Source organism: Balaenoptera borealis (assembly GCF_965194805.1).
Source record: "Balaenoptera borealis genome assembly, chromosome: 6".
Lineage (NCBI taxonomy): Eukaryota > Metazoa > Chordata > Mammalia > Artiodactyla > Balaenopteridae > Balaenoptera > Balaenoptera borealis.
This window is the reverse complement of record NC_138863.1, coordinates 16,310,259-16,326,830: the sequence shown is the minus strand read 5'-3', so window position 1 is coordinate 16,326,830 and position 16,572 is coordinate 16,310,259. Positions and strand designations below refer to the sequence as shown.

Here is a 16,572-nt window from a genome sequence, read left to right as displayed (position 1 = left end):
TCCACTGTCTCCCAAGTTGAAAGATAGGAAGTCAATTAGTGTCACTTATGATGTGAACACCTGTCGACTAAGACCTGGACTGAGACCAATTCCATTACCATAGCCACTCAATGGCTGCCAGATGGTCAGGCCTTGGACCACTTATGATGTAGTCCAGATACAAGAAGATGACCTAAAGACAGAAAGGTCCAGAGTCCCATTAGTCATCTCCTGAGCCATCCAATTCCCCATCACATATACAGTTGGAACAGGATACCTATTCTTCCTAATGGTTATTTTAAAAGACCTCATGAGCAGCTCAAAAAAAAAAAAAAAAAAAAGTCATGGCGACCCTAAATTGAGTATATAAGCTCCATAAATGGTAAGCATTTTCACCAGCCATTGTTATTTTTATCTTTGAAATTACTTTTTAGTAACTCATCTTTCTTTCTGTTATTGCATTTTGAAACACATAGGCAGAAAAGAGAAAAAAACAGAGATGAAAAATATCTGACAAAGAATAAAGTGGAGCATGAAATTATAGGCTACAGGTGATCACTGACAGGATGAGATAGGCAGAGGAAACGTTCCAATACAATTTTGGTTGCAAATCTATGTGTTGTATACTACTCGGAACTTTTCCAAGTCCAAATGTTGCTTGGCTGGAAAGAACAATGGCTAAATACTGAGAAGTGATGGCCATGGATGGTAAAGTAGAAGGTTATAAGTAGAAAGAGAGACAGAGAGAGAAACAGGAAGAAGACCAATCAGGTAAAGTACTGAGCCTCTCCATCTTATTTTCAGTTTGGTTTCACTATATGGAAGTCTGGGAAAGTTCTGAACACAGAGAAACGTACTCAGGGGACAATATCCACGAACCGTAGCATGCTGAGTAACTGGGGTTTAGTACTACCTAAGGAAGCCTTCGTTTTATTTGTAGCCAAACCTTTCTCGTTCAGTTTCTTGCTGGCTATATAGACAAGCACAAAGAAGTGACTGGTAAGGGGAGACTAGAGACACGGAGACCTTGGGGTTAAATTACTGCCAGCATGTTTTAAAAATGCTTCATATACACATGGTCACTACATGCTATGCTCTCAAAAAATGTAGCAATGAAATGGCATTCTTGCAGCCCTCCTATTTGAAACTCTATCTTTTTGGCAATTCTTTTGAAAGCTAGGATAGAGGTTAAAAAAAAGAGCATAATTTATGAGAAGGGATTTTAAGCTTGGGAATTGCCAACCAAAGAATTAATTTTTTTTTTAATTTGGGGGTATCAGCCAGAAACTAAACTGTATGTGCCAGAGTTTAAACTCCTATAGGCATTATAAGACTGAGGCTGAGAACAACCGAGATGTGAAATTTTAAAATGTTATTAAGGCCAATAGATGTCTCCAACTGGGTCTGTGCTTGAGAATCCAAGATGACTTTTGTAGTCATAAAGAATAACAAAGAATGTATTAGGAAAGTTATAACTGTTTTAGGACCTGATTATTTTTAAAACTAGGAGGTTCACAGCATCTCACTGGGGCCTTTCTAACACAACTTGCTGAAGTGTAAAATTCAGTATTACTAGTTCCAACCAGGAATCAATCTGTAAATATCGGAAGGACCTCATTAGAACAACATCTCACCCAGAAATAGTCCCACAGCGTGGTCTCTAAGAAAGATGTTGGAGCAGGGTTCCATTACACTAGGAGCAGTTTTATGAACGTTATTTCGTGTGTGTTCTAAAATAGGAAGGAAGGAAGAAAAGAGAAAGAGTGAAAGCCATCATCCAAAGAACTCATACAGTTCAGGTTATACCCTTGAAGAGTTAACAGTGAGATGCTTCCCATCTATCAATCTCCCCAAACAATACACTTTTACATTATATCAAGATTTCTTAAATATATTACCAGCCTCTTAGAGCCACACCTTAATGAGTTGACTAATCAGCATTGATGTATACAAGGAGGGCTGTGAACATAACTTATGCTTTTTAAAATGTATGACCACTGTTCTGGTTATAGACACTCAATGTTCGTATGGCAAGATTCTGCTGTATTTGTACTTCTTGCTTCCAATAGAAAACAAAGCAAGAAGGGTCCTGATTACATACTGTAATGGCAATCCTACCCCTATTTTAAATGGGGAAAATGAGATGATGTTAGCCAGGGGGTCCCCAACCCCAGGGTCTGGTCCCCGCTACAGGTCCGCGGCCTGTTAGGAACCGGGCCACACAGCAGGAGGTGGGCGGCGGGTTAGCAAGCGAAGCTTCGTCTGCTGCTTCCCATCGCTCACATTACCTCCTGAACCATCCCCCCCAATCCCCCGTGGAAAAACTGTCTTCCACGAAACCGGTCCCTGGTGCCAAAAAAGGTTGGGGACTGCTGATGTGAGCAACAAGAACTCCAAGCCTCCAAAAGCATCCTTCTAGAAAGTTTCCTAAAACCTTGCTCTCCTGAAGCCCTGTAGAATCGGTATCGAATTCAGTGGGTTTCAACGCCAAGTAAGGGCTCCGCCAGCAACGCTTAGGATAACCTGCAACTTTCATATATATAAAAAAAAAGTCCTTGATTATCTTGGAGAGTGGAAGGAACACTTGATTAAGCTTTCAGCTAGTTGCATATTCAAAATCCCTGGCCTGTTTATACATTTGCCCTGGCTTTGACAAAGGGACATGGAAGAAGCTGTGCTCTCATCCACCTTCACGCTATTATGCTCAAAATACACACTTATTATGTTTAAAAAAAAGGGGGGGTGGGATTCAGGAGGCAGACTTATTGCTTGCAGTACCGTACCTAGACAACACCAACTCTCCAGGGAGCCATTGTGAGCTTGCCCCTTTCAGTGCTTGTTCCAATGGATGGATCTTGTCCAAGCCTGTTACATACAGCAAACCTGCTGGAGGCAGGTCCCTATTTAGCACCCGCTGTGAAGCTGAAGCTACACATTGAAGTTGTGTTTGTATGAACACACCACCAACAAAAGGTTCCTAGATAAGAAACTTTTAAAATCAGCTACCCCCCAGCCTTCATCAAAGAGGCTTTTTTAACCAAACTGCCTGAGAAATTCATGTACATAGATTATCATTTAGAAGATGCCAGGCAAAAAGGAGTAGCCCACCCTTCCTCTTGTTCTTCCTCTCCCCTTCCCTTCCAAGAAGGGTGGCAAATCCCTACCATTTTCCCCATAAGATATTTTAGATAGATTATGTTTTAGAGAGTAGCTCTTGTGCTTTGTCATAAAGCATATAAAGCACAGGAGAGCCACAGAAGAGCACCTCGAGGGTGGGCTGACCAATCTATCAGAACAGGGAAAGAAGGAATTTAATGTCAGAGCTGTTTCTTCAGCTATGGGTCTATACTGGCAGCCATTCGACTGACTGTTCAGCTAGATTCCAGCACTCTGGGGTACCAACCTTCACATATGCGACCAGAATCATTAGTGACCTTTCCCAATGAAAGCCACGGTGTTCACGAGGCAAGCGATGTGTGGCATCATCTCTCTGTTTCTGTTACTGCAGTTTTGGGGCAACCAATGGAAACTTCCATTCTTCTGGCACAAGCTAAGGAGGAAAACATTTGTGTGTGTGTGTGTGTGTGTGTGCGCACGTGCGTGTGTGTGAGTCTTTACCTGAAGGCAACACAGAAAATGCTCTCTTCTTGTATACCTGCATGAAAACAGCACACGGACCCTGAGTTTCAGAGAAGGCTCTGTACAGCAGGGTGACAGGGACAGGTGTTTTAATTAGTCTCTGCAGATTTAAGATCTCTCAATGCAGGATTAGTCCTGCAGCACGGCTCTTGGTTTTCCCCGTGTTTAAAGAAAAAAACTCTTTAACGACATCAGTATGGGGTTAGTGAAGCTTTGATAGAAGTTTCTCTGGATCTTTTTGTTGATGTTTAGTTGCAAACTGGACCCTAGAGAGTCTCTTCTGGCTCCTCTGAGGAGACAGTCATTCATTCAGCCAGTTGGAGTGACAACTAGACAATTTAGAAGCTCATCCAGAACCTTTGCTAGCCCTGCGCTATTCATTTCTCATCTCAGTAGAGTACTTATTTTTCAAATCTCTCGATGGCTTCTCCGTAGGGTGTAAAAGTTGGTCGTCGTGTCCGAAGGAACAAGCCTAACACTAGGAATGAAAAGCAAATCAGCATTAAGACTGTCAAGCGTTTAGGGTGAATGCTGGTGAACTGATTTCCCTTCTCACAAATGAACATGTGTGTATACTTATGTAGGAGAGAAGGGAAAAGAATTAGGAAGAATAGTGCTCTCAGTTCTGGGCGTATAAATAAAACTTTCATTTTCTTAGAGTGAAATATTCACCTCTTTAAAAATGCAACCCAGTTTTTACTTATATGCAATAATTACCACTAGGCTCTACAGATATACAATTTGTCTGTGCTGTTCAGTCAACCTTGAAGCTGGATAATTTAGTAGGTTCTTTTGGAAGGGTTTTTATTTTTTCTCCCCACCAGGACTTGTGGCACCCACCCTGAATACAAATTCTTGGACCCTGGTGCCACGCACGAGAAGCTGTACCGTTGTCTATCTACCGGTTTATTTTATTCTTCATCATGATCATAATTAGTGAGCATGCATAATAATTATCGGGGTGGCAAAAATATTCCATAGGCATGAAATTATTTTATGTATAAAGTTAGAATCAAGAGACTGTTCTCTTTAAAAAAAAAATTGTACTGCATATTTTTAAAATGTATATTTCCTAGGCATTACGAAATTAAACCAGGAGCCCATGGCTGGATCAGAGCTGTTAGTGAGAAAACCACAGCCTGCCTTCTCTGAAGCCCACTGTGTGCTTGTTTAGGCCTATAATGACCCCAACACAGAAAGGACTCTCCAACCAGCTTCCACCTTAGAGGTCCTAACGATTGCATACCAACCATTGAGGATGTACAAACAAATTTTCAGCAAAATTTCTCAATGGAATTGTTTACAATTTGTTTGAAGAATTTTAAAATGTGTCTTTAGAAAGATTTCTGACTTAAAGATTTCACTAGTTCCATCATGTGTTTTTCCTTTACATTTCTTAGGAGTAAGAAAAAAAAAGCATCACTTATTTGAGATCAAAGGCAAACGAGACATCATCTCAGTGAGGGAGCAACCTTAAAAAGCAGCACAGACGATTATTTTAAAAAATGCTGCCAGCATCTAGGAACCATACAGCAGTGCTAAGAATGCATGTTTTCAAGAGGACCGGAACACTGCCCCCTCAGAACAGTCCCTCGAGCATGTGCCACATTCTATATTTAAACCTGAGTGTTATAAAGCAGAAACTAACACACCATTGTAAAGCAATTATACTCCAATACAGATGTTTAAAAAAAAAAAAAACAAAAACCTGAGTGTCATTGGGAAAAGATTTGTGGTACAAGAAAGTAAAGGCGTGTTTGAAATCCTAATTATTTTTGTGAAATCTTTCAAAACCTCTAGAAAGAAGCTGTCTTGCTAAATATCAAAATTGTTTCCAATGTGAGATGAACCTAAATGTCAATTCATCCCATCCTTTGCCGGAGTAGTTTCTGACAAATGACACCAGCATTTCAACCTCTTCTCGTTGGTCCTTTCCAACTAGAGGGGAAACAATTTGAAGTAAGATTTCCAAATAATGAGTTTAAACTTTTTTTAAGGCAATGTTAATTGGATACCTGCTAGAAGCTGGGCATGTGATTTCACATTTGATCTTCACTATAAACTTGTGAGGATTAAATAGGCTGATGTGATGTGGGTAATGGTTAAGAACATGGACCCTAAAGCCAGTTACCCCCCAGCTCAAGGATTGGCTCTGGCCTGGTGCCTGATTTTGTAAATAACGTTTTATTGGGACACAGCCACGCCCATTCACATATTGTCTATGGCTGCTTTTGCTTTACAAATGCAGAGTTGCATGCTGCAATGTCGTCCTCTTTTGCTGTAGTACTCCAGAGCAGGGAGTGGCATACTTTTTCTGGAGAGATCTAGATGGTGAATATGTTTGCTGTGCAGGCAACTCTGCCAAAGGAACTCCACTCTGCTGTGGTTCTGGGAAAGCAGTCTTAGGCAACACACACACACAGATGAGTGGGCCTTTGTTCCAATAAAACTTCTTTACAGACACTGACATTTGAATTTTATATAATTTCCAAATCTCACAAAATATTAATTTTTGATGATTTTCAGCCCTTTAGAAATAGAAAAAAAACATTCTTAGGGGGTTTCAAAGCAGGGGATCAGGATTTGGGCTCTGGTTTGCCAACCCCTGCTCTAAAGCACTAACAGAAGCCAGATATTTGTCCCTCAAAGATATCAACAGATATTTCCCCGATCTGCTCCTTCCTGTTTAGGCTTATAGGAAATGCCGATCCTTCACATCTCATTTGGGTTTAGCAACCTGTTACCATCCCCACAATCGCCAGGACTGTGCTTTCTGCTTGCTAATTTGATCTCGAACCACACTTGAGGCCCATCCCACGCTGTCCCTCCCCACCAGCTATAGGCCAGAACCGCTCCAGTATGACCCTTGCACTACATCACCTTTCCTATTAAGCCAAACTGGACTTCTTGCAATCTCTACTTCCTTCTTGTTTCTTTGCACTTTTAGGCATAATTACACAATAGTCCCACGCAACTAAGAGGCAGGATTTTATATATTGAAGCTAAGGACGCTTGCATGGGCCCTTTCCAAAGCTTGATTCTTCATTTGATATGCGTAGATTTGTAGGTTTTTTCCCTGAAATCACACAAAAATTGTCTAAGCTTCAGACTGCACCAAACCTGCCCCACTCCACCATGCCTGGAGCACACCGCTTAACACAATTGCTCTAAGATGTTTCCCTTTCTTCCAACATCTCCTTGAAGCTGTCCTCTTACCATCTAGAAGACAGGTAGCAATTATACCCAGTGGGGATGAGAATTCCCACCGTTCCCCATTATCCCACTCAAATAACATAATATGTCTAATTAAAAGACAGCCAGGAAAGAGAGAATGGGAACTTACCAGTTGAGTAATAAAAGACAGAATGCCTCTTGTACTTAGTTATTTTCTTTTCTCTTCTCATTATTTTGGTTTTATTAACTTTATCACTACTTGACAAAGAACATTCACTGATTGTTTTTACTGTAAATAAATGTGTTCATCAACAGACGGGGTATTGAATATCTGTGCTGTGCAGTGGCATTACAATGAGGTTCCTGCCACTTTATCGTCAATGTGGTATTTTCTTGCCGTTTTCTTAATGGTCCATCCTAGGGAACAAGGCCAGTCTGACAAGCAGCACCAATTCATCTGATGACAAAGCCACTAGGATTCTTCACAAGAGGCCCCAGAGGGCCTTTTATAACTGTCTATCCTCTGAGAATAGTGCTGAGACCCCTGTGTTCCCAGCATGGAGCGATGGAACCAAACAAAGACAGGTCGGGGATGGAACTCTGAGAAGGTGGGCATTGCTGTGAAGTCATAAAATCTGGTTTTCAAGCATGGCACTAGAGCAGAGTTTCTCAATCTTGGCACTATGGACTTTTCAGACCAGAAACTTCTTTGTCGTGGGGCAGTCCTGTGCCTTCTAGGATGTTTAGCAGCTTCCCTGGACTTCACCCAGTAGATGCAATAGCACTGCCCCCTCCTCTTAGCTTTGACAACCAAAAACGTCTCCCAACGTTGCCAAATGTCTGGGGAGGGGTGTGGAACACCTATCCTAGAAGTACAGCTTGGAGGGATGGAGGAGAGGCAGGATTCAGATGCGTTCTGATAATTCTGCTGAAGCATTTTTGGAAGGTTTTCCCACTCTTGGAATTGCCTTAAGAGCCAGTTTCTGAACAACATATGGAAATGAAGCCCTACTTCAAGCCCATGCTTCATTGCTCATGGCTATATTCCTGGAATCACAGAATTTTAAAATTAGAAAAGATCTTAGAGGTTAGCTAGGTTCAAATAATTATGTAACCCACTGAATATCTGAACTTGTCCAAACTCAGCGTGTTAAAGATGTTTTGTCACTAGGACATGACATCCGTGCTAAAGAGAGATTATCAGACGTATTTCATTGTAAAGTATCTAGAACAGCATCATATGCAAAGTAAAAGTCAAAATGTTATAGTTGTCCTGGGTGCAACTTGGGGTAAGTAGAGAATATCAGCCATAGGGGTTCATCACGATTTAAAACAAACAAAAGAACCTAGAGTATGGTCCAGCCCCAGAGCTGGGAGACAGGTGTGGGGGGAGGTTTAGGGGGTGCAGAGTGAAAACTGGTTTGGTGATATTAAGGTCTACTGCCGGCTGCCATCACAGCATTTTTAGCAAAAACAGTCACAGTTTTGTTGCTTGGTCAGGAAAACCTTGTTTCATCTATACAGCATTTCTCTCTCCTAGAGACACATCCTGCATTCATTTCCCTGAGATGGTCCACTTAAGTAAAAGTAAACTGAAGGAAAGTCATCTAGAAAACAAATCACCCAGCGGTCTGCTTATTCATTTTTCATAAGCATCAAAACCATCTCTTCCTAAACAAAAGACGGAACAAAAACCATCTCTTCCTAAACAAAAGATGGAAGATGGAGGAAGGAAAAAGAGTTTTCAAGGGATTCTCATTTTGTTCCATTTGGACTGCAATGGAGGAAAGTAAGTGTAGGGAGAACATCCATTTTCCTTGTCTGATGTTTTCCTCTGGGGCTACTTCCGCTGAAGCCTCCCCATCCTCGCCTTCTCCTCACCTCTACTTCATGCTCTTGGCCTGGGGGGTGGGCGGGGGCTTAGGAAGAGGATCTGGGAGAAGTCCTACGTCCTCAGCTCAACCCTCGCTGCTCCCTCGGACCTGCCTCCTTGCACAAAGCAACCGACATTAGGGTGACCTGAGCAGAGCAGGCTCTGTCCTGGCGAGGAGCCTGCAGTCAGCCAGCTGGGTTACACTGTCCCTGGGTGACACTGGGGCCGTGTCACCAGAGCCAGCCCTTTTGGCTATAGATACAAAGCTCACATCCTTTCATCAACTGTTCGGCAATAAAGCTGGCACTCTGAGTTCCCTTTGTCTTGTCTTCTGTGTCAGTTGGGTTTGAACTCAGGAGGGGAGGAAAAGGGTGTTATTAGCCCCTTAAGACACCAACTGTAAGATTGGGGTTAGAATGGTTTAAATAACCACGTGAGAACACTGGCCCATTCACACCACATCCCACAACTACATGATCAAAGCCCAGTTAGACCCCCATCTCCAGGCTCAGATACTCAGAGTCTGGTCTCACAAATGGGGAGATGCCAAGCTGACTACAGGAATGCTATTAAGTACCTAATAATTTTAAAAGAAAGCAACTTTCTCCTTTTGGGAGCAAGATTCTCCCCAAGTTCAAGTGCTGGCTCTGATACGAGCTTAGGTGAGTTTCACCTTCACGGTGCTGTCCAACTGTGATGGTCTCAGAGGTGGTGATGATAAAACCAGGAATTCTAGGTTTTGTGTTTGTTTTTAAATATGTTACCACCGGTGAGAGAAAGAGCCCTGTGAAAACAGAGCAAAAATGCAGAGCCATGAAACTCGGTGGCCTCTAGGTGGTTAAAGCTAACGTTCATTTATTCTATGTATCCCTTACAGAGTGAGACATCATTGCCTATAGAGGTCCCTAAGGGATTTAATTTAATGAAATGATCAGAACAACAGCAATTAGAATATAATTGTGTGTACGTAAATATGCATAGGGGAGCTTTGATAGAGTTTACGGTTGCTACATTCATCCAGAATTTTGGCCTACATTATTAATCTGCACTACTCTGAAGAAAAGGTTTGTTAGTCAAAGATAAACCGTCCCGATGATTTTGAATGAGTGAACTCCAAATCGCTGTGGGATAATGAGGTGGCACCGTGCACACATACAGCTCTCTGCTAAGCAGGAGCCTTCTGGCCGGTCACACAGGAGGTCTCCTTATTGAAAGATTTATTTTTAATTTTGAACAGCTTCCCAGCATTACCTTTTACGAAAATTAAAATAAGGAGCTGGAATTTTGTCCTATTCAGCAAACCTCCTGGCAGGACTGCTCGCCGTGTCAGAGAAAACCTAATTGTGTCAGAGGAATTCCCTGTCCACCCTTTCCCTAGATCTAGAAGAATTACACCTACTTTTTTAATAAAACTTTGACTTTGTTTCCTTCCCAGGCGTAATGTTTTTGCACATTTTCTTCTTCTGGAGGATTTTTGGCCTGTCTTCCTTGTGTTCTTTGTGCCTTCTGGCTTGGTAGGGGTTGACATAATCCCTTGGCTTGAATCTTTAAATATACAGAGTCAGAGAAGTCTCCCCACAAAATCTGTGGGAGCCAAGCCTGTCCTCAGCACATCTCCCAGAGGTTACCCTACGCCAAAGAGAATGACTTTACCTTGTACAGCTGAGGCTTCAAAGGTCCATTCTTAGTTTTAATTCCATTAAGAACACAAAGTAGTGATGTACTGGAGGACAGCCAGAAGAATACAGGGGGGCTGAACATAAGAATATTGATTGAATCATCAACCAGATTCTCTAGGGGTGCAAAGACCACTCTGCACCTTCTTGGCTCCCTGTAACTCAGAGACACTCAACATCCTAGGTTTCCCAGGATCTATGTGCAATATTTCCATTGCCTTCTTCCAAAAGACAACTAATAAAAAGCTGGCATTCACAGAGTCCTTGTGATGCTATCAAAACCTCCTAAATTGGGCTTCCCTGGTGGCACAGTAGTTAAGAATCCGCCTGCCAATAAAGGCGACACAGGTTCGAGCCTTGGTCCGGGAAGATCCCATGTGCCGCAGAGCAACTAAGCCCGTGCGCCACAACTACTGAGCCTGTGCTCTACAGCCATGAGCCACAACTGCTGAGCCCACGTGCCACAACTACTGAAGCCCGTGCGCCTAGAGCCCATGCTCCACAACAAGGGAAGCAACCGCAATGAGAAGCCCACGCGCAGCAACGAAGACCCAAAGCAGCCAAAAATAAATTAATTAATTAATTAAATAAATTGATAAAAAAATAATTTAAAAAAAACCCAAAAACCTCCTAAATCATACTAGCCTTTGTAGAGAAATAAAAGTGACGACCACAACAGTGTTCACATCCTAGACGTGCAGAAATAAAAGGCAAAAACATAACCGGAGGATCTGTTCACACCACATATTTTTAAAGACTGGTCACATCTGTGTAACTGAAACTACCTTCTGGGAAGATCTGTCAGTCTAGCACCAATTCAAAATCTTCCCTCAGTCTTAACTTTTTATTTATTCTAGAGAGTTCAGGGAAAAGTGGAAAAAGAATGACTTTGGATTGGGATACTGGAATACTTCTCACTATGGAGTCAATTAGTGCAGATATATTTTACTAAACTATTGAGTGCACTTACTGAAACATTCATCTAAGGGAGAAGTGCAGTAAGAGGCGATAGGATTGTTGGCAATTTATGATCCTTTTCTGATGAAGTGGATTGTTCTTAATTAAGAGCTTCACAAAAGGATAAAGCACAGTCCTTTTTTCCTCCTCCCCTTTAAATCCCCAGAAATAAATAACATGGAGGTGGCAATGTGAAACATGTGGTAGAAATCCAGAATGGAAAATTATCATGAGAAAGTGTGGAAACTTCTTTGGGGGAAGAATGGGAGTAAGTGGGTCAGGAGCAGAGCCTAGAAATCTAGATTCTAATTCACACTTTGGAATATCTGATATTCAAGATTGGATAACAGTTCTGCAATTAGCTCAGCAGAAACTCTCCATGAACAGAAAATGCTTTCCTGTCATCTGAATTAGAAGAGGAAAGTGATGCAGGAAACAAGGTAAATTAACTCTCCTCCTCCACCTGTCAAGTGTGAATTTAACTATGAAAGTGGCTACAAAAGTAGGATGTGTTTGAAGGAACATTTTGTCAACCACACAGAGCAAGCTACCCATTAAACCATTCATTGTTCACAGGCTTACCACCTGGTGATTCCAATAAAGACCCGTGTCAATTATTTTTTAATTTTTAAAATAAAAAAACAAGATCAAAACTACATCCACTAATGCTGTTGTTGGAAAATACAGCAAATGCCCATATAGCACTCTGTGTTGGTAAAAATCAATTTTATATTCCTAAATAATATGTAAATGAGCTGATATCTGACCATGACCTTGTGATTAAAATGGCCAAGACGCATCCCTTACAAGAGAAGTCTAGCATGGAGTGACCCCACTCATGTCATCTGTTTTCAACCAGACACTGTCTTAGCCTTCATTTAATCTCCACCACCTAGTACAATGCATGTTACGCAGTTGGTAGCCAAAAAAATATCTGCTGAATGAATAAACAGCCTTCTAAGTATCTTTTGTATTATAATGCAGCTCACAGGTTTATGATTAGATCCCTGTAGTTCTTCTTCAACTGGAGAACTTTAGCATCCTTCATGGATATCAACACAAGCTCTTTCTCCATAAATGTTTAGATAAACGATAAAGTGGATCCAATCCCTACCTGCTTGGTTGGTGGTCACAGTGACGGACACAGACTGGTCTGGGCTAGGGTTATACTTGGACACGCCATTCACTGCCCAGATTTCAAACGTGTAGTTGGTATGAGCCAGGAGGTCAACGATGGAGACCTTGGTGGACTTCAGTCCGTTCTGCTGCGGGGTGTAGTGGACCCCACTTCCACAGGGTCGGCACTTGCTGGAGTCACCCGTTCCACATTTCTTGCAAACGACATTGTAGGAAATATCCTGGCGGCCACCCGTGTTCTGAGGACTGCTCCATTCCAAGTTCACTGAAGTCTCGTTGACATTTGAAATCAAGTTTAGAGGAGCAGATGGTGGACCTGGAGAAAGAAAAAGAAAAAAACAACAAAACATACTATCACACCAAGAATTGAAACTAGCCTCTGGAACCTCATGGAGCTTATATTCTTCTCTGCAGCTACCAGAAGCAAGATGGGCCTGTTTGGCAAAGAAAGCCAAAAGCAAATCAAGCCAGCAAAAATCTTTTAAAAGAGCAATATGATAGGGAATTCCCTGGCGGTCCAGTGTTTAGGAGTCCATGCTTCCTCTGCAGGGGGCACATGTTTGATCCCTGGTTGGGGAATTAAGATCCCACAAGCCGCACAGCCAAAAAAATTAAAAAAAAAAAAAGAGCAATATGATTGAAGGCTGTATGTGTGAATGTCATTCTCCTTCCTGAACAAACAAATGTAACATTGACTGCCACTCTGAGACTTGAAACAATTCTACATCAAATGGGCTCCAAGCCTGACTTTCCCTCTGAAGTGGCCAGGCTTTTTTTCTCATAACTTATCTAGTCTTAATCTAATCATCTGAAAGATGGGTATACGAATATGTTTCTAATTCCCAGGGCTGTTGTGGGACTCTGGTAAATTAATGGTTATATACCGCTTCTGAAGATAAATGATGATTCCTAAGTACAGTGCGTCATCAATATGGAATAAAATTAACTGCACTGTATAGATACGCCTCTTCAGTCTGACATGGCAGTTGAGAGTTAAGCTGTTTATGGGTAATTAAGTAGGAACTGGTTTAATGTGGTTGCAGGGATGTCGAAGGTACAGTTGTTGAGAAATCTCAACTCCAGGGCAGGGATTGTGCAAAGACTCCCAAGACCCCATGTCCTGTCCTTCAGCTGACCAGGGCTGCACCAGGCTCTTCTTATGATACACATTTCCACTGACGTCAAAGGTTTCCAAAATATGTCTGGTGGCAGTGGCTGTTTTGAAACAGAACAACTGATTGCAAACAACATAAATGGCTGGTTTAAAAATAGTAACAATAAATAAGGCCACAGACTCACGATGAACCATCTCGATTCTTGCTGTAGATTAGTCTCTATGCCAAGATGTTGTGACACAAACTGTCTTCAGGGAGAAGAATCAGGGTGAAACAGAAACGGGGGAATTTTTCTCGTCTGAGCTGATTCCAAAGGTCTAAAAGATACCTGCTGCACTGTAAGAAAAAATATTGACTCACTGCAACAATTGGAAGGTTCTCTCTTTTCTTTCCTCTTTCCCATTTTGGTGTTCCAAGAAAAGAGCCAAAGCAAGTTTCAATGACAATCTGAGGCTTCTTGCTTATTGTTTCTATTCTACTTCTAATATATTTGTAATGACTGCTTTCAGGGAAATGTGTCCATGTTCCCCAGAAAAAGGAGGTTAACCGGAAACCTGCATGAGGTCAGGAGACGCTTTACCTAGTCAACCATAACGGAATATACTGTTCCAGACTAGCCATTGCCAGAGAATTGGAAGAGGTAACTTTTACGAATAAGGAGTCATATTCAGTATTTACTACTTAGTTCACAGTGATGAATGGCTAAAGGATTTTGGTAATAATATTGAATAAGGGTAATTCACTCTCCTTTTCGCTTTATACAACTTAATTGAAGACTTTATTTTAACAAGGTAAGCAGGACCTCCCCATCTCCCTGGGAGACTAATTACCGACAACCTCTCTCTCTCAGTGTTAAGACCTGGTCCCCATCCTGAGAACTTAAAGGAAAGACAGTGCTGTAAAATTTGTGTTAAAGGTAAGATTGCCCCCACAGAAGTCCTCAGAAAGAAAGCACAAATTTCCTTCTTGTTTAGACTCCAAATTTATATCTTATGGTCCTTAGTAGAGTGATGGAAAACAATAGGATTAAGTAAATGTTTTTTTGAATAAATGATTAGAGCTATTTGAAATCACAGACTCCTAGAGCCAGATAAGATGTTAAAGATCATTTGGCTAAATAGTCTTATTTTATAGATGAGGAAATTGAGAGTCAGAAAGCAGAGCTGATAATACTGAAAGTTCATGCAACCTAATTAGTGACAGAGTCCAACTAAAATCCCAAAGTACTAACTCCCACACTCTGGGGTTATTTCCACATTAAAGGTAAAATAACAACAAAATCAGTAGCTTCTCAGCTGCATCACACGGGGAGATCAGCTTGGTGCTCTGTGACCACCTAGAGGGGTGGGATAGGGAGGGTGGGAGGGAGACGCAAGAGGGATCGGGTATGGGGATATATGTATACATATAGCGGATTCACTTTGTTATACAGCAGAAACTAACACAACATTGTAGAGCAATTATGCTCCAATAAAGATGCTAAAAAAAAAAAAATCAGTAGCTTCAGCCGAAGTTTGAGAGGTAAAGATAGGAAAAGGGAAGGTGTATCTTCAATCCTGTTCAAATTCTGTAGATGTTTCTTTCCATCATAGTGAAATTGATTGCTAGTCTGCTGCTGAAGTTGACCACAGCTTGGTTCATAAAATGGGTCATGCCACTGGTTCTTATTTTGCTGTGACTTTCAGGGTTAAATACGAGTGACTCTTAAATCCATTAACCTCCTCGCCAAGGTTCCTAGTCCACTTTCACATGGGAAAATGTGACACAATGAATCAAGCACAGAAGCAAAAAGTCAGTAATTAGTATGTAGGACGGGGCATGGCAGTGTCTAAACAGAGAAGAAATGGAGCAGAAAACTAAGTGGTCACAGGACTCAGAGATATAACGCTGCCACGTGAAAAAAAATACAAAGATGCTGCAGGGTTTCAAAATGGAGGGCTGGCATGAAAACAAGATGCAGTGCGGAAGAGCCTTCTTCCTTTGGTCAGTGATTCTTAAAGAATCTACCCTGGGGCAAATGCTCAACAGAAGACAGAGAACTAAGCACGTTCAAGTTCAATGCTGCCTCCATGAATGGTCTGGTGAGTCGTACTGCATATGTTTTATGTTTTGTTGCCATAAGGAGTGATGGTTACACGGGGGCATAAACCTGGGAAAGCACACTTGCTTTTTAAATTAAAATCACAGTGGTGGTTGTATTGTATTTGAGTTTTTTCTTTTTAAAAAATTTTTGCCAATTAGAAGATGGTAAACACATCACGTGTGTTTCCATGTATAGGGAAGGGCCATCTCTTCCTCAGAAAAGAAAGTATCCTCTTCTCAAGAAAATGAAAAAAAAGCATGGCCTTTAATACAGCCAAGTCAATCTGGGCCCAATGGTCATACTTAACAGCAGCATCTTAAAATAATTACCTGTAGAGAGGACTAAAGAGAATAAAACAGGCAACATGAGTAACACTGAGTTTTCTCAATAAACACAAGGCATCCAGAAGGAAAAAAACTTAACTCTTAGATTATCTTGTCTTCTTTTTTTTAAGTATTGAAACCCAGCAGGACCCTGTAGGGCCTTCCTGGGGACAGAGCCCCATGGCCCCTCTCTCTTGTTTGTAGAAAAGCTTTAGCCTCCTAGGCCTTCCCCGAGTTCCAAAGAGCAAATTTAATCAGAGAAGTGAGAATATGCAGAAACAAAGGAAAACAGTCAAGCAAGACAAAATAATAATAGTTTAGCCATAAAACAAAGTCAAGGACCTTTAATTCCTCCTCAGGGGCTACAGATAATATCCTGAACCACAACCTTGACTTGTTCTGCAGATACTAAAACCCCCATCAGGTACAAGAAGTTAATTGCATGCTGACACAAGCACTAGACCCCAGGCCAGTTGGAACCAGAAGGTCGATGACTGAGATTCCCAAAACATCACCCTGTTACCTCACCGTCAACCAATCAGAGAATTGAGCATGAGCTGATCACATACCCCGAGACTCTCTCCCTCACATTGTCTTTAGAAACCCTTCCCTGAAA

The 16,572-nt window shown here is 41.6% G+C and overlaps 1 protein-coding gene across 2 annotated transcripts in view; it reads right to left on the bottom strand.

The window, feature by feature from the left end:
- EPHA4 (EPH receptor A4) overlaps nt 1-16,572 on the bottom strand; it is a 140,656-nt gene that overhangs the window by 48,092 nt on the left and 75,992 nt on the right. For both annotated transcript variants that reach the window (XM_082396807.1, XM_082396806.1), the window contains exon 5: nt 12,413-12,751. In XM_082396807.1, the coding sequence (XP_082252933.1) occupies nt 12,413-12,751 (339 nt within the window). The remainder of the gene's footprint in view (nt 1-12,412; nt 12,752-16,572) is intronic.